The sequence below is a fragment of the Plecotus auritus genome (assembly GCF_963455305.1).
Source record: "Plecotus auritus genome assembly, chromosome: 7".
Classification (NCBI taxonomy): domain Eukaryota; kingdom Metazoa; phylum Chordata; class Mammalia; order Chiroptera; family Vespertilionidae; genus Plecotus; species Plecotus auritus.
Window position 1 is genome coordinate 9,032,509 of NC_137774.1, and position 18,614 is coordinate 9,051,122.

The following is an 18,614-nucleotide window of genomic DNA, read 5'->3' on the forward strand; positions in this document are numbered from 1 at the left end:
TGATGCGGGGCAGCTTGCCAGTGGCTGCGGGAGGGGCAGTGGGTGCCCGAGGCAGGGTGTTCAGTCCCTTGCCCACCAGGAGAGGTGGGACACGTTTCCCAGGTCAGCGACTGACCCGCCAGCCTGCTGGTCCATGCCGGTCCATGGTCTGTTCGGCTGCTTCCACCCTTCCTCCAGCCCCAGGCCAGGCCCCGGCTTGGCTCCCTCCTCCCCCCGAGCCCTGGCCTGGCGCCCAGCTGGGCCCTGGGGGCCAGAGTTACTGTAAGCGGCCTGGCAGGCCCGAGGCCTAGACTCTGCCAGCTGGCCGGAGCCGCCGCCACCTCCCACTACCTGGCTCGGCCAGCCAGGGAAGGGTACTGAGACCCCCGTCCAGCAAACAGGCAGCCCCCATGGCAGAGGGAGGAGGTAGAGAGAAAACACAGGCCCTGCCAAGACCATGCATGTGTCCACAGCCCGAGTCCAAGCCCAGCGCCCCTCCTGGGACACTCGCCCTATCCCCCAGGCTGCTCCTGGGTTCCTCCCTCTCTCCCTCCCCACGGGGCGGAGCTGGCAGTGGGAGGGGGTTCCAGCAGCCTGCCCCTCTCCACTCCGGATCCGGTGGGGAGTAGGTGGGTGCCGCTCTCAGTAGAGCTGCCATTTCCACCAAATGTCGAGAGGTTTGTTTACTCGCTTCCAGGCTGTGTCCAGTCCTTGGAGCTATTTATAAGGTCCTCAAAGACTCGGCACAGAAGCGGGCTGGGGGGCACCTCGGAACAACATTGTTTCATCTCTCCCTCCGCGGCCCCAACATCGAACAGCCACGTGATCAGCCTACAAGCTTTTCCTCCTGGAGCCCCCCCAAACGATGGTGTCCCTTGTCCGCAGAAGACCTCGCTGCTGCAGCAGGACAGATGTACCCAGAGGCCAACCCCCAGGCCTGCTCCCTCCAGGGCTCCCCCACCAAGCCTCCCATCACCCCACTTACTGGCTGGGGAGGGTGTGCTGTAGCCACTAACTGGAAGCTGGTGCTGGAGAGTGGTCAGAGCGCCTGGCGGGGAGAGTCCACCCAGCATCGGGGGGAAGAAGAAGGCGTAGGGGGGCACCGGGTACCCATTGAGGTGCCCTCCCCCAGGTGTCGGACAGGAGCTGCTGTTGCTGGCCATGCCAAGCAGCCACAGTCAGGAGGCAGGCAGGCAGTCTGGCGGAAGGCTCCGGCGGGCTTCAGGCCGCCCCTCCTCGGGGCATGGGGCCTGGGCCCGAAGGGGGCTTGGGTGGTCAGCCCACCCCCCCTTTCTGTCCTGGGGCTGATGTCCAACGCTAGCAGGCTAATCGCAGCCGCCTGGAGCCCCCACGCTAGCTGGGGGCCAGGGATTGGGGGACGTCCCAAGAGCTGGTCCTTTGGTCAAGCAGTTCTGCAAGCTGGCACTTCCTGGGAAGGTCCAGAGCTGGCCTTCAGGGCGCCGAAAAGGTTGGCTCTCCTAGGTGGGCCCCGGCTAGGCAGCTGGGGGGGCCATGTCCTGTGACGCTGCAGAGAGAGGAAAGACAGGTGAGTGGGCACAGAGGAGCGGGCACACGGGCATTCCCCGTGGAGCTCCCCAACCTGGGCGGCCGGAGATTTTCCTGTGGCACCCGGCTGAGCAGACAGCTGGCACCATGCCTGGCTGGCAGAGACAGCCTGGGAGCAGGGCCCAGACACTGCTGGGGGTGGCAGGACAGCACAGCCAGGCTGGGGAGACAGGGGCAGAGCTCAGAGCCGCAGAAGGCCTCTCACCCACAATCCTGAGGGTGAAGGGTCTACAGTGCCACCCCAAAGGTTCCCTGTAGCAGAGGCAGGCGGCGGAGCTCCCTCCCCTGTGTGGGTTACCTGAGGTCACGATGCAGAGAATGAGGGCTGGAGGGGAGTGGGAGGGGGAGGAAAAGCCGCTTCCCTAAAGCACTGGCATTTCTCAGAAAAATGACTCCTAAGCCAGGGGCCCCTCTTACACCACTTCCCCCCCAAATCCAAGCCCCAGCACCCCAGATGGGTTTGTCCCACAGGCCAGGGGAGGAGGCCTGTTTACATACCTGAAAATAGGGAAATGCGAACTGAGGGCTCCTGGGCATCACCCCCAGTGCCTAACCTAACAGCAGGATGGGCTGGGGGGGGGGGGGGCAGTGTGTCCGGAGGGCAGGGCCTACTGAAGGGCTGAGGGAGGCTAACCTCAGAGTTCACCCACATACTCTGTCTGCAGAAGCAACATCCCTGGAGGGGGTGAGGGGTGGGCCCCAGATGAAAGGCCAGATGTCCCCCACCAGTGTGTACACAGATCCACACCCTGTTTGAACAGCTGGGGCCAGAGGACGTGTACAGATAACACCATGGGGTAGAGAGAAACAGAGGCGAACCCAGAGACTCCGTCACACAGTAAGAGAGCAAAGAGAGAAAAAGGGAAGCAGAGGCTTCCAATCCACTTGGGCTACATAGGACCTACATGCCGAAATACATATAAATGCATGCATATATACATACATATGTAGTACAGACATGAGAGACAAAAGAAAACACACACACACACACACACACACACACACAAAAAGAACAGCCAATCAAAAAAAACACAATGAGATACCACTTCACATCTACTCGGATGGCTATAATAAAAAAGACTGATAATAACCAGTGTTGGCGAGGATGGCAAAAACTGGAGCCCTCATACATTGTTGGTGGGAATGGAACTTAGAATGGCTGCTCTGGAAAATAGGGTGGCAGTTCCTCAAAAGGTCAAACAGCGTAATCATCGTATAATGAGCCAACAATTTCACTCCTAGGTATCTATACCCAAGAGAGAGGAAAACATCAGTCCACACAAAAACTTATACATGGATGTTCATAACAGCACTGTTCATAATAGCCAAAATGTTAACCCAAATGTCCATCCACTGATGAATGAATAAATGACACGTATATATCCATACAATGGAATATTACTCTGCCATAAAAAAGGATTACAGCATTGATATACACTGCAATGTGGATACACCTGAAAAACATCAAACTGGTTCTAAAAGACCATCTAGTGTTTGATTCCATTTACCTAAAATGTCCAGAATAGGCTATTTATAAAGACGTCAAGTGGACTGTGGCTTACCAGGGGGCTGGGTGTGGGTTTGAGGAAAATGGGAAGTGACTGCTGGGAGTACGGGACCTCTGTTTGCCGTGATGAACATTTTCTAAAACTGATTGTGGTGGTTTGCGCAACTCTGAATATACTAAAACCCTTCAACTGAGTACTTTAATGGGTGAATTTTATGGCATACGAATTACACCTCAATAAAGCTGGTAAGAAGACAGAGAGAAGGGAGGAAGGGAAAAGAAAAGTAACGGGGCCACAGAGACCCAAACTAAGGACTGCTTCCCTTCCCAACTCCGTCCCCCCCCCCCCCCCAGCTCCAGCCATCCCAGGTTCCACGCTCCAGGCTCCCCAGGCTCAGTCCTGGAGTCCAGTGGACAAGCACATGGCCAGCATTTGGCTGAGGACCATGCCTGGGAAGGGGGAGCTCCTGCCAAGGCCACTGTGGACGAGGCCAGGGCTTCTGGGCCCAGCTGGGCCAGGCAGCCTGTGCCAGGGAGGGGGAAGGGGGGACAGGTACGTGCTAGGGAGGGGGCAGCTCTCCTAGGAGTGAAATCTGGACCTTGTGTTTTTGTTTTTGTTTTTGTTAATCGTCATCCCAGGATATTTTTCCATTGATTTTTAGGGAGAGGAGAAGAGAGAGGGAAAGACAGAGAGCCCCGACCAGGGCCCCGAGGTCTGCGCCAGGAAGGAGCCTATGACAGAGGTACATGCCCTTGACCAGAACTGAACCCGGGACCCTTTGGTCCGCAGACCGACGCTCTAGCCACTGAGTCAGACCGGCTAGGGCTGGACCTTGTTAATGACCATGATTTTTACTGTTATTAATGACGACGACCATCAGACTCTGTCCTTACTCCTGAAGGAGGTGTCCCTTCCCGCACAGGCCCCTGCGGATTCCCTCCCAGGTTGAGAGGGCTGACGTCAGAGGAACAAGGGCCCCACCCATTGGGCAAACTGCCACCCCAGACCCCCCACACCCTTGTGGGGCCCCACACAACGGAACTCAGGCAAGGGAAGGAGGGGTTGGCTGAGCCTCATCAGCACTGACAGTCAGACTAAGACACACACACACACACACACACACACACACACACACACACCCCACACTTACAGAAACGCATGCATGCAGGGCTATGGGAAGCGTAGGGGTGGGCAAGAGCACGCTCGCACACCCGGCCTGTGTGTGTGTGTGGGCACGCACGGGAGAAGAGGGAACCTGCAGATACCATCTCTCCACACCTGGGCTCCACCACACAGTGAACATGGTTCCGGGCTTGCGTGCCCAGCCCCAGGACTCAGCTCCCCGCAGACACACAACCACAGCCCCACCGTTTCCCCTGGCCCTCACACAGCCAGGCGGGCCTCTGTACCTGCCTCCCTGGGGTCCAGGCCCCCCACACACACCGCGCTGCATGAACACACAGAGGTGCGCCCTTTAGAAATACTCTGGAGGACTCACATCCGCGCTGGGGCTGCCTCCCTGAGGTGAGGCCCAGGGGGGTGAGGCCCAGAAAGCCAGTCGCTTCAGACTCCAGGTGTCCTGACCCAGCTTTGGGGGGCTTGGGGGTGGACCAGTCAGTCCTCTGGAACCCACCGTTGCCCCCACAGGAGAGAGAACTACAGTCACCTGAATGCCTCAACTCCTCTGCCCCTGAGGAGTTTGAAACTGGACCAAACTTCAAACTCCCCCACAGATACACACCCCAGGGAGAGGCTGGAAGGTCTCCCCACCCTGATCTGAGCCTCAAACTTCAAGTGCAGTTACTCAGCCCCTTGGGGAGGGCCTTCAGCAGCCGGAGGGGGTAAAGATCACAGAAATGGGCCAAGGGCCAGGCTGGTGAGGGAACAGGGATGGGCAAGGGCATGGATGATGGGGACAGAGCCAACGCGCACAGGCTCTGCCTCAGAAGTTCCCTCTGGAGCCATGACCCTCAAGGAGACGCCTGGGTCCTGGGCCCCTGCACCCAGGGGTGAGAAGGCGCAGTCACAGAATTGAAACCAGCACCAAAGAAAGGGAAAACAAACTACCCACATCCAACCCCCACCCTGTGCCCGCCACCTCCACGGCCCAGGGGCACCCTCCCTCGAAGGATAGAAAACCGCAGGCCCACACCTCCCATGCACTGAGCCAAGACTCAGCACAGCAGAAAGAGGGGTGGGGGCTAGAGCGCCTGCCACCAGCCACACGCCCCTGCCCACTGGGTCCCCCTCACCACGGTGCCAGAATCCCTGCCCAGGGTCAGGTCCCCCAGAGTCACACGCCTAGAGGAAAAGGCAGGAGCCGGCTGAGCCTTGAAGATGGTAGAAAAGAACAGAGGTGTGAAGGGTCAAATCTCAGCTCTGCCACTCTGGGTGACCTTAGCCAAGTCATTTAACCTCTCAAGCATCTGTTTACTCGCCTGTGCCCTGTCTACCTCAACAACTGGTTGTGTGATTTAAGAGATAAAAGTCCTGGAAAGCACCCAGCACAGCGCCTGGCACACAGGAGGTGCTAGGCAACTGCCCCCCCCCTCCCCACACCTCTCAGCCTCTCAGCACCACCCAGGGCCTCCCAGGGCGGTGTCTGCTCTCCCTTCCTCTCCCTGACCACCGTTAGCATCTGTTGACAGAGCTGGGCAAGAGAATTACCCACTTTCCAGGGTCTGCTTCCCCCAGACTGAGGACAGGGATGTGGGGAGAGGGATATTTGGGGTGTGGGTGGAGGCCTGACCACAACCCTTTCCTAAATTCCCTTCTTTCATTTCACAAACCAAAAAAGGGAAACCTTTGGATTTGGGGAGGGGAGGAGGGGAAGAGAAATTGACCATTTCCTCCCTATTGTCAGGGGAGAGGAGCCAGGGGTCCCCAAACCCAGCTGGCCCAGCCGCCCCCCCCCCCCCATTTACTCTCTCCTCTCCACTCCCTAGGCTCTCCTGAAACAATGGCTCCCAATGAATAGAAGTCAGGCAGTCCCTGAGGGGCTCAGAGAAGGAAATCAGGATTGGGGAGCTTAAAAGAAGGGGGCACAGGGGGTTTCCTAACAATTCTAGACAGTCAGTGAATCATATGCAAATGACACCCAAAGCTCAAGCTCCACTGGTGGGGGGTGGCATGGCAATGGGAACTGCAGCCCTGGTAGAAGCAAACACCTGGCCCCTTTGGACCCCCTACCCTGCCAGGAGCAGGGCAGGGCGGGACAGGGCAGATCTCAAACCCCAGCAGTGGGCTGGATCTATTTATAAACTTTCCAGGAAAAGACACTCACGCACACACAAAGCCACAACCTCCCCCTTCCCCCATGCTCCTCCGATCTGCGGGGCAAGGGTTGGGGAGCAGTGATGACCCCTACTCCCTTTTTCCAGGGGTCCCTCTCCTCCCAGCAAGCCCACCCGCTGGCCACTCTGGTCCTTTGTTACCAGGGTCTGGGCTGCAGGCAGGAGAGAGACCACCCAGGAGCGTGTGAGAAGGATCACCTGGGACAGGTGGGGGGCAGCTCTTCCCCACCGGCCCCTCAGAAGCCCAGGCCGGCCCGCTGGGGCTAGGACTTGTTTGAAAACCTGCTCCAAGCATGTGAAGGCCCTGAGCACAGCCTTGGAGGGGCAAGGCGGGGGGGGGGGGGGGGGCCTGCAGTCCAGTGTCTTCCTCTGGAGGCTGCCACTGCCCCAGCGTTTCAAGACGAGCGCCGGGTTCGAGAAGAGTGGGTCTGATGCCTCCCCAACCTGTGCCCCTACCTGGCCCGAGTGCTGCCCCGGCACGCAGGGCTGCCTGACCTCCACGGCCACACGCTCAGCAGTGACTGAGTCACAGGCCGAAAGAGCAACTGGACAAGCCCAAGGCCATGACAGGCCAAGTTCTAGGAGGAGGAAATGGGGGGTCTCTGATGGGCGGGGCGATGCCCCCAACTCCTGCACACCCAGGGACCACATCCCAGAGCCCCTGGGAGCTGTGCTCAGGGCCTTCAAAGCCCCGGGTGAAGCCTCGGACTCTCAGCACGGAGAGTAGGTGAAAGGGCAGGGGGCAGCCCAGGCCTCGGAGGAGGGAGCAGCCTGGGGAAGGCAGAAACAGGAAGAGGAAGAGATGAGCCAGCCCAGGCCACAGCCAGACCACAGGAGTGTGTGGCCCAAACAAAGGCAGCTCTGTCCGGGGAGGGGGACCAAAGGGGCACAGACAAAAGGGGACCCCCCCAACTTGGAAACCACCGTCCTCACACCCATCCTGGCATGGGGCTTTCCCCACCCTCACCTTGGCAGCTGCCCCCTCACCACCGTCTCCCAACCTCCCCAGTGTAGGCAGCACAACCCTCCCACAGTGGGGGCGATGGATGGATGGAGCACACAGGAGGCGTGTGCGTGTGTGTGCGTGTGCGTGTGCGTGTGCGTGTGCGTGTGTGTGTGTGTGTGTGTAAGGTTACAGCAATGCCCCCATCCCCTCAACTCTGCCCCAACCCAGAGACTACCCCAATTCTGAGTCCTAGGGCAGACAGGCTGTCAGCAGGACTCAGTGCTACCAGCCCCCTCCCAGCCAGCATCCCTCCCTGGGGACCCAGGCTGCAGGGAAGCCGGGAACGCCCCCCCTCCCCTGCTTCAGGATATCCTTTTGGCTCTGACCCCAGACTAGGCCTGAGTCAGACTCTGCCCTGCCCCATACCCCCCCCCTTCCATCAACCCCCCAGGAACTTCCTACTCCACGCCTACTCAGTTGGGGCTAAAACTTGGGGGAATCTCTTCCCCTCTCCATCCCCAGTGAACAGAACAGAGAAGCCCAGGAGGGGGTGGGAAGAATGGGTCACCGAGTCCAATGGCTTGCCCCTTAAGCACAAGGCCTTTGGGGTCAGGGAGAAGCTGATGCAGGCTGTGCGGGAGGGGCCCCACTCTTCCCGCGCCCTCCCCCCAAAAAAATACACAACCAGAGATCTTGCCCAGAGCCCCACCCCACTCCAGCCTGGACCCCAAGAAGTCACAGAAACTCCCTGGGAAGGATAGTTTCCATGAGAACACAGGATGGGAGAAGGTGACAAAAGTAAAAAGAGACATGAACTGGCATTTTTATAAGGCAGCGCGGGGCCCAGGCTGGAGGGGACAGGGTCTGCACCGCCAGTCTCACGTAGCGGGCCAGTCAAGCACAGCCACATGTGGTCACAGGCTCCCCAACACTCATCTGAGTAGATAGCTGTGACTCCTTCCCATAGACACAAGTCTGGGGGGTCCTGGGGGATCTGGGACATCAGAGACCACACACACTCAGCCTGACACAGCCCCCAAGACAGGCCCCCAGGCCCCCCCAATTGTGGGTCTAGGAGGAGGGGGCATTTTCCTCCCCACAAGAACCAGGGTAAAGCGTACAGCCGCCATCTCCATGGTAACCAACAACAAACATCCCAGGAACCACAGTGGGACAGGAAGTGACAGTCACATGACAGGAAGACTTTTTTTTTTCCAGTGTGGGGAGGGTGATGAAGATGGTTAGCAGCCCCTGGGAAATCAGCTGTTCCCGAGGTTGGCCCCACTTGGAGCTGGAGGGAAGTGGGGTGGCTGGGAGGTTGGCCGCCCCCTACCACCGCGTTCAAGGTTGGCTGCAGGACTGATGGGCCCTCCCTCCACGCCTGCCGCTCGGGTCCCCTCCTCGGTCCCCCTCCCCTCCACTTCCTGCCGTGACTGGAGATCAGAGAACTCCCCACCGCAGCTTCCCCTTCTCAAGTCTCGATTCCTGGGCTGAAGGTTTCACTGTGGGGCAAGGGACAAAAGGAAGAAGGGCTGGGAACCTGCAGTAGGACCCAGGGGACGGAGGCTCTGGGGGAGGGAGCCACTCGGAGGTAGGTGTGTACACACAAGCACACAGCGAGTGGGTCGCGGTGACACGCAGCCGGGCACAGTGACACATGGAGGCATCTCGGAGGAGAGGCGAGCACAGCCCTTCGCTCCAGCCCCGCGCGCCCCACTCCTGCCCGCAGGCACTGTCCTGAGCCTCTGGGTTCATCCCAGCCTTCTACTGGCCTCCAGACCGGTGAGGTCTCCACTGTGCCCAGCCCCCACCCACCTCTCGCCTGCCTTTTGTGCTGAAGAATCCCCTTCCCTGCTCCAAGGTGCCCGCCCAGAGAGGGCACCTTGGCCAGAGGTGGGGGGAATGGAAGCTCCCCTGCCCCCCTCCCCTTCTCTGCAGATGTCCCAGACTATATTTAGCCCAAACCGGGAGGCCAGCCAGACCCAGACTCCCCACTGGCCCAGAGCTGAGCTCCCAGTTTTTATGCAATTAAAACATTAACAGAAAACCACCCCCATCCACGCGCCCCCCCAGCCCTGCCAGAGCAGCAGAGCTCACAACATGTGAACAAGGGCAGCCCAGCTCTGCAGCCAGTGGGGGGGTCACTGGGCAAATAGCAATCAGCTCATACCCTTCCCCATCTCCCGGGCCCTGCCCCCATCCACAGGAGAGGGACATCATCCATGAGATCAGGCTGACACTAGGGAGGGGGCAGGCTTTCCTGGTTCTGGGAAGGGAAAGGCATATCCAGTGGGTTGAGGGGGGGTTGCCTGGTTGCAGAAATTCCACCTGTCATTTTACAGCCCCCTCCCAGCCAGCTCCAGTTACAGGGCTGGGGGTTGGCAACAGGTGCTGGCCAGGCTGGCAGCAGTCTAATCCCCCCTGCCCCCCTCCCAGGCCGACAGTGGTGCCTGGAGGTCCCCCCCGCAGGGGCCCAGGCGGGCAGGATGCTAGGTGGAAGAAAGAGGCCTCGTTTCCACTTGGTGGGTGTGGGGGCAGCCGTGCCCCTTCTGTAAAACCTGCCCCCCTACTCTGTGACGTGTGTTGGAGGGTCTGGGGAAGCCAAGGAACCCTTAGTTCCACAGCGCCTATTTCATTTCCCTGTGATGCCAGGCGGGCAGGCTGGAGTGTGGGAGGTCTGTCTGCCTGCCTCTTCTTCCTCCTCCTCTCCAAATTCCAGGAAGGAGCAAGGGAGGCTCCAGTTGCGGAGAGAGAGGGAGAGCAAGCAGGCGGTCCCAGCTGGGGAAGGAGGCGGGGGGGGGGGGGGGGGGGGCGGGGACTGGAGCGGGAGGCGAGATCCAGACGGAGCAAGAGACACCCACACCCGAGCCAGACTGGGACAGACGCACCAACCCTGACACATTCTCACACTCTGGGCCTGGTCCCCGCACACCGCCCACCCTGCGGGGACACCCAGACACCCTCAGCCAATTCTGCCAATCCCCAGTACACTCCCTGGACACACACGGAGATCCGGGCCCTCACCCCCCACAAACCGTGTGGGCTCCAGACAGCAGCCAGAGGGTGGAGGGGGACGGAGGGAGGAAAGACAGCAGGCAGCAGAGGCTGTGCAGCCAAAGCCCGGGAAGCTGAGGAGGGTGGCCACACTCCTTTCCCAAAACCCAGTAAGTCAGGACAACCCTGGTCCTCTCGCCAGGGGCCCTGCCAGCTTCCCACACTCCCCACACCACCACCATCAGACAGGGGTGTGGGGTGCTGGGCACGTGGAGATAACCCTGTTTATTCATCACAGAGATAGGGTTACCTTCCCCAGATGGCCCTCACCCAGACCTCAGACAGTGCTCACGAACAGACCCCACAGACACCCAGCCCAGGTCCTGCCCTGCCCGTGCTCCCCAGAGGACAGGGAACTGGGCACTGAGGTTTGTGTTTGGGGGCAGGCCCCACCCTCATGTCACACAGTTCTGAGGAGCACCCCACCTAAGACCCTAGAGTCTGAGCAAGGAGTGGCTTTGGGGGAAAGGTGCCAGAGGGCACAGCCAACTTCAAACCTCCTAATAAACTTGACCAAATGCTTTAGGGGAAGGAAAGTGAATTCACAGGAGCGTGGGTCAGTACCCCCCAAGCAGACCTGAAGGGCCACTCAGATTATGTCCTCTCCCCCACACTAGACAGGGTGGCAGGAACCACGTCATGGCACATGTGGGTGACTGTGCCCAACGGGGAATGCATGGGGGTGATCAGGATGGTGCTGCCCACAGCTAGCTTCCTGCCAGGCTGCCACATGGTTGGGAGTAGGAGGGGGGACCAGTGAGGTGTCCTATAGTAGCAGGGGCATTTAGGGTAAAACTGAAGGGCAGAGATTTAGAGGCTATAGGAGGAGGTGCCCAGGTTAAGCCATTCCAAGCCCAGAGTCTTCACAGAACTGCCAATGCCTCGCGCCGCCCTCACCAGTCTGGTGGGGAAACTCCTGCAATGACACTGCATCACGCTCATTCACACCCGCAAAATCCCGCAAAATCCAACATCCTCAGCTCCCAGGGGCCGACTCGAGTCTGACCTTAGTAACCACCCTGTCTCAGGGCCCACATGGTCCAGATTCCTAGGCAGAACTGATGTCCCAGCCTCTCCCAGTGCACCAACATCTTCACAGCCACAAACTCCCTGACTCCACAAACTCCCTGACTCCGCAACGCGCCCCCCCCCACACACACACCTTCTTCCTCCAGCTCCAATACTCTCTCTCTTGTTCCCGCCCCCAGACTCATCTCCACCCCCCTCTCCACAGGGGAAGCCCCAAGGCTCCAAGCCATCCCTACTCCAACCTGGGGCTTCCCCGGCCAGCCTCCCCATCAAGCACAAGGCCTTGGGGGAGTTTAAGGCTTGAGCCCATTTCCTAGTAAGACCTGGTGTTCTTACTGAACCGCTTCCCCAGAAGAACCCTGCCCTACGACCACTGCAGTCAGGAAAGGGGACAAGAGACATGCCCGAATCCCCTGACCAGGAAACTGGAGTAGGGGGTGGTGGTCGGCGGCAGGAGTGAGGGTTGGGGGTATGCAGCAGGAGTGGGGGAGTGGGGGAGTGTTCTAGGAACAAGTCCCTTGGAGAACATATACATACACACATGTGCACACAGCCCGCGGGCAGAAGGCAAGCTGGTTACAGAAGAGGAAGCCCACACCAGGTGGGTATCCTATCCAAGATAGAATAGATGGGAAAGAAATCTCCAAGGCTGGGAGGGGGGAGGGCTGTTTTTTGGTATGATTTCCATATGAGTTGGTGCACATCCCCAGCCTAGCACTCTGGTGGCCCGACCCCCTTCCCACGGAGCAGCCTGACAATAGGGCAGTGCCCAGAGAGGGGGGCACAGCCAAGCTGATTTTCCAGTGCCCCCCTCCCACATACACATCTGGCTAGCAGCTTCCCCGCCTCGTGGGTGGCACCATGTCCCAGACACCCTCAGCAAAGCAAAGACGGCCAGTCTATTCCATCCTCTTCTCACCCAAAAAGCTGCCACAACCCCATGATAACACCACATCCAGTCATCCCTTTCCCGACTGTCCTGGTTCCCCCACCCAATTCTGACGGCTCCCCTCACTCCACCGGGCACACCAGCTGAGCGGGCCCCGCCCCCCAAGCCGGCTGCCTCTGGTGGGGGTGGGCCCCCGGGCTGATTCTCACCAAACCACAGAGCAGCTCAGATAACAGGAGGGAAAGAAGGAGGGGGCTAGTCCGTTGGGCATCCGATCTCTCCCCAAACAGGTTTGAAAGTCTTTTTTGTTTTGCTCGTTTCTGAAGAGAAAGGAGAGAGAGCTGGAGTTCCCAGCGGCGGTTCTGCCACAGCTCCGGCGCCGCGGACACGCACGGCAGACGGCTTCGGACGCCTCACGGCTGCGCGCGAAGACACGGGCGCAGACAGACGCACAGACGGGGCTCCCCCACCCCGGGCACGGCGGCAGCGGGTTGGGAAGCCCAGGAAACCCCGGGTTCCCGTCGGAACCCGCCCGGCTCCCCGTCCCCATCCGCAGCTCCTATCAGGAGCAGAGCAAGGGTCCCCGATGCCCGTGGGAGCCTGGCGCTCTCCAAAATCCCCGGGGTAGAGGTTACCTCGCAGCGGGGGGACGCAATCCGTCCGTGCGCCCACGGGTACGGCGTCTGCCCTGACCCTGCGCCTTGGTATAGCTCGGCGTCAGGGGTGCGGGATCCCGGGAGAGGAGCCGTCTGGGGGACCGAGCTCAGCAGCGCGGGCCGAAGGCAGCGGCCATGGCGAGTCACGTGCGGAGGCTGAAACTTTACCCGGAGCCCCAGACTTGGGGGGCGGAGGGTACGGAGCTGGGGGAGGCCCTCTCCCTCAGGCCCGCCCCTGCCCGCCCACTAACCAATCACCAGCCAGAGGCGGCCCCACAGGATCACGCCCCACTCCCCTCGCCTTAATAGACCCGAGACTGGGCGAGTCTTAAAGGAGCCGCGCCTAGCAGAAGGCTGGACCGTGGGAATCTGTGAGAATCCCTCCCTCTGCCCCAAAAGGAGAGCTTCAGAGCGAGGAACTGAAGTTCTGCGGAAAGAGTGGGAAAAGGGCTAGATGGAGACAGGACTGCAGTGTGTGGTATCACATTCCCTTCCCCAGACACACACACACACACACACACACACACACACACACACACTTAAACCTGGGAAGTGAATTCAGTGCCTCTGGCCCTAGCTGTCAATCCCAGACTCCCCAAATTATAATCCTCCTCCCCCAGTGGGAGCTGAAAGCTGTGTGACCTTAAACAAGTCGTTTCCTTTCTCTGAATCTTAATTTTCTCATCTGAAAAAAAGGATGCAAGAGTAGATAGACCTCACTCAAGTGCACTCCTCCCAGTTTCCACCCAAAACCTCTCCAGCTCGAGTGGGTCGTCAGTCAGGGGAACTCTGGCCTACCGCAACCGCTCAGCAGCCCCCCTCCCCCCCAAAAAAAGAGCAGTGGCTCTTGGATCTTCCAAAGGCTAAGTCAGGGGCGGCAAGACCACACACCCCTACACCCTCCCACCCCCATGTTAGAGAGCTCAGCTTCTCCCTCCTGGCCCAGACTGGGGAGCCACTAAAGCTCGCGCTCTTGTTCCAGTTGGGCAGGATCTGATTCACTCTCCATCTGCAGGACCCCAGTCCCCAACACAGCCCCTTGCCCCCTCCCAGCCTGCTGCTCTTCTAGCAGTCAGGGGAGGGGGGGCAGAAAGCGGAATCACTAGGGAACCCCCCTTTCCCAGTCAGAGAAGTGGCCTCGAGTGCCCCCACAGGACTTCCCACTGGAAGGGGAAGTGCCACACTCCCAAGCCTCCAGCCCGGGGAGGAGACTCAGCCTAACCCGACAGGCAGAGCTCCCAACCCACCGGTCGGACGGCCCCCGCTTTACAGAGGGAACCCCCAGGCCGGGATGGGACACGGGTTTTGGTCCGCTGTCGCCCTGGTTGCACAGCCAGGTCTAGGCTGGAGGTATGTGAGTGTCTCTCTCCAGCTTTAGCCCCAGCCTCGGTGAGGTAGACAATCCTGGCCTGTGGGACGCACTGCCCTGAGGTCCTGCGCAGGGGAAAGGTGCCCGGGCAGCGCCTGGCAGCGCTTCCCCGGCCCCTTCCCGCCCGCTGGGCCGGCGGTCTCCCGCTCCCGTCTGGATTTCCGTCCGCCGGTGCGAACCGCCCGCCCCGCCCCGCCCCTCCCGCCCTGTCCCGTCCAGATCCATCCGCAAACATGCGCTCAGCCGGCAGGAATGCGCCAATGGCTCCCAGATGTGGACGCCAACGCTTAACCCCTTCTCCTCCAACCCCCCCAAAGGCCTTCAGCATGAGCCCAGCAAGCAGCAGGGGGCGCCACCTGGTGAGGGACCAGCCTGGGAGCGGGGGTGGGGGCGAGGGGGGTGGGGGGGATTCAGCGTCAGCTACTCCTAGCCTGCACAGGCTCCCCCTGGCTTGGATTCTACCAGTCTTCCTTCCAGCTGAGGCCAGGGTATAAGGATTATGGACACAAAAATGGAAGTGTGCGTAAACACAGGCATACCGCCTCCCACCATGCGAGGCCTTCGCATACACCTGCACGCACACGGGGTCAGGTGTGCACACTGAGAGTCAGGTGTGCAAATGCAAACTCAGGACACCCACATACATACATGCTCAGAGCACACATGTGCATACCCCCACGTGCATGCCCAGGATACCCATGTATGCACATCCATGAGCACACAGACAGGCATGTGTGCCCTGGCCGGGTAGCTCAGTTGGTTGGAACGTCGTCTGATAAGCCAAGGTTGCAGGTTTGATCCTGGGTCAGGGCACATATAAGAGTCAATCAATGAATGCAGAGATAAGTGGAACAGCAAATTGATGTTTTTCTCTCTCTCTCTCTCCCTTTTTCTCTCTTACAAAAGAAAAACAAGACAGGCATTTGTGCACACACAAGGACATGAGGCAGAGGGTGGGGCACACTCCTGAACAGACACAGCAGTAGGCGCACGTGCAGATGAGGGAAGAAATTCATGCGTCCACAAACCTGCTCCCTACAGGGGGTCAGACACACATGCACATGAGACTGGCACCCAGGTGAACTAGCACACAGCCTGCACGCCTTGGGTGTGCTCCCTCCCTGCCCCGCCTGTCCGATGTCTATCCTTCCCCAGGCTTGACTCCTGGAGGCAGGAGAGGTCCCAGGTGGGAGGGAGGCCAGGAGTCCAATCTGTAGCAGCAGCTGCACTCCAGCTGTGCTGGGGCCACAACGGGACTCCTACCCCCCCCCCCACACACACACACACCCATCCTCTAAGGGCCTTCACGCTGGAGGGAGAAGAGTGTAGGAGGCAGCAGGAGTCTAGCAGAGGGGGAAAGCCACAGGCCTGGGGATTGCTCGCTCTTTAGGAAAGACTCTCCTGGGGGCCTACCTGCCCCTCCCGCACACAGGAAGAGGGCTCAGGGAGGAGTCTGAGCTACTTGTTTCCCAAGACAGGGATCTTTCTCCAAGCAAGAGGAAACCTGAGAGCCCAGATAGGTGCAAGGCCAGTGACAGCCCCCAGCAGTCCAAGGAGATACAAAATAGCTCTGACACACCCCAGAAGGCCCTCACTTCGAGCAAAACAAGGCCTCCCTCACAGTCTCTGGGGAGCCCCTAGGGCAGTGGTCGGCAAACTCATTAGTCCACAGAGCCAAATATCAACAGGACAACGATTGACATTTCTTTTGAGAGCCCAATTTTTTTTTAACTTAAACTGCTTCTAACGCCACTTCTTCAAAACAGACTCGCCCAGGCCGTGGTATTTTGTGGAAGAGCCACACTCCAGGGGCCAAAGAGCCGCATGTGGCTCGCGAGCCGCAGTTTGCCGACCACGGCCCTAGGGAATCACACTGCTGGTCATGTGAACAGAGGCTGCGCGGCACTGCAGGCCAAGACCACCTGGACGCAGGTGCGATGGGAGCGGTCTGCTGGAACTGGACCCAGCTTCAGTGGACTCTTCCCTCCCCGGCCTCCCAGCTCATCCCCAAAGGAGCTCCTCCCACAAACACCCTCATGGCCCCACCCCATCTGATTCTCACAGCCCAGGAGGGTCATATGGGGCAGGGCTCCTGGTTCCATTGTACAGATGCGGAAGCTGAGGCTCAAAAAGGAAACCGTCTTGCCCAAGGTCATACAGCTTGTCAATGGCAGAGCTAAGATTCAAACCCACAGTCACCTCTTTAACTCACCCCCCTTCACCCCAAATCAAACATATTTCCACGCAGATCCTGCCACCTCTTCCCCTCAACAGAGCACATGGGAGAAACCCCATCCTTGGCTGGCTCTGCAGGTCTCTGCGTGGGGCCAGGACATGCCAGAGAGAGATCAGAGAAGACACTGGGACTATGCATATGGCCCCCCCAGCCCCACCCCAAGCTTGGTGCCCACCTGCCCAGCAGGCACAGCCGGGTGACTCAGCTGCATCCGGGGGAGATGCCAGGGCAGTGACTCACCTACCGAGAAGAGGAGAAGAGCTATGGCTGGCACCTTGCCAGTCCCGGGACAGAAGTGACTTAGTCACCGAGACTGTGATGCCCAGCAGGCACAGCCCAGGCATTGGGGACAGAGACAGGCTGTGTCCTTCATGGTTACATGCGCCCCCTGGCGAAGAACAGGAATCCTGGGGGGTGAGCTATGGCTGTACCTGCCCCTGCCCCCTCACCATGCCCACCCTCACCACACCAGACCCTGCTCCAGTGCAGACAAGTTTTGTGAGACCCCTGGGCTGCCCTGCCCCCCTCCACAGCCTGCCCCCTGCCCATCACTCACCACCCACTCTCCACCAGCCCTACCGCCTCCTGCCACCCAAGTTGTACCCAGGCTAAGAGTCTCCTTTAACATGTCCTGGCAGCACCTCCTGCCCCCACAGCCCCTCTTACCCCCCCACCCCCACATACAACATGCACTCATACACATTTCTGCCTGCCCTGCTCCAGCCAGCAGCTGCTGAAGTTGTTGAGCAGGAGGGGAACTGGGAGGGTGGGGTGCAGGGATTGAGTTACCAGAGGCTGATGGGGTGGGCTGTCACCCAATCCCTTCCCCAGCTAGTCCTCCTCCCCGGGTGCCCGTCTCACTCACCCACCTGCTTTCCTCCCACCTCTGGCTGGCAGCCTACTGCCCTTTAAGCCCCTCCACCCCCACTCCACCCAAGCTAGAAAAGAGATGTTCAAGAGTATTTGTCATGCTAAGACCAGCCCAGGATATGAGAGAAAGAGAGAGACAGAGACGGACAGAAAGAATAATTCTGTGCTCAGCGCTCTGGCTGCAACCACGAGGTAGAGGTGTGTATATCTGTGTGATAAGCCAGAGGGGGACAGAGTAACTCCCCAAGTCCCAGGGGAGTAGGTGGGGCCCAAGGGGGTTGACAGGCTGAACAACCTCAATCCATTTGCACTATTGATTTCTCACACACTGCAGCAGGCCTGAGGGGGGGGGGGCATGATAAATCAGCCCCCCAGAGACAGAAACTGAGTGGAGAGGGGGGAGGGGCTACTTCACCACAATTTGTGGCCCAGTGAGATGGGCTTGGGGGCAGGGGGTGGGCGGCCGGGGAATAGGCTGAGTGGCAGGAGGCATGGGTGGGGGAGTGGGTGTTGCATTAAGACCAGTCCCAGCATCTCCTTCCAGCTGGATCTGAAGCTGATTCGAAGAAAGAGGGTGGAGGGCCAAAGCGCGCCACGTCTGGCTACACAGGCAGGGCCCCCCGAACAACTCTAGAGGGCGCCACTGATATCACAGTCGATGGATGGAATGGCACCTCCTGCAGCCATGCAACATGGTGCCCGGGAAATGAGGCTGCGGCAGGAGACTGGATTTGAGGGACCACAATTCTCCACTGGCCTTTCTCCCTGCAGCACCTCAACCCCCTCCTTCCAGCCTCAAGGTGGGCTCGCTTCTGACGTGGGGTTCCGAGCCTCTGATAAGCTCCCTGCTCTTCAGCCTGCTCCCCTCCTTTGTCGAGGGGATTGGCAAACAACCACCGTGATGCAGGCGTGGCAGGAGGGGGGCTCACCGAGGGGGCTGGAGAGCCTGCAAACCCACATCCGAGATCCTAGTCCCCGGTCTGTCCCCACCCCACCCCGCCACCGTGGGCAGACCTGTGGCCCTCTCTGGGTCTCTAAATGGAGTTAGACAGGAAGCTCCTCCTCTAAACTGTCGCCAAGCCCCACAGCTCGCAGCCTGTGAGCCCGTTGGCACCTGCCCAGCACCTCCATTCACACCAGTGGCCACAGGCCACCTAAACAAACCCCAACCTTGACCTCCTTCCAGCCTGGATTCAGACTCTCTCCACATGGTGGAGAC

At 59.6% G+C, this 18,614-nt stretch overlaps 1 protein-coding gene across 1 annotated transcript in view; it reads right to left on the minus strand.

Moving 5' to 3' along the window:
* The window catches only part of RARA (retinoic acid receptor alpha), a 34,366-nt gene extending 21,301 nt beyond the window's left edge, over window positions 1–13,065 (minus strand). Inside the window, exons 1-2 of the mRNA XM_080679164.1 lie at window positions 12,900–13,065; window positions 965–1,504 (exon numbers count right to left, since the gene is read on the minus strand). Coding sequence (XP_080535290.1) covers window positions 965–1,142 — 178 coding nt within the window. The 5' untranslated portion in view covers window positions 1,143–1,504; window positions 12,900–13,065. The remainder of the gene's footprint in view (window positions 1–964; window positions 1,505–12,899) is intronic.
* Between the last annotated feature and the right edge of the window lie 5,549 nt (window positions 13,066–18,614).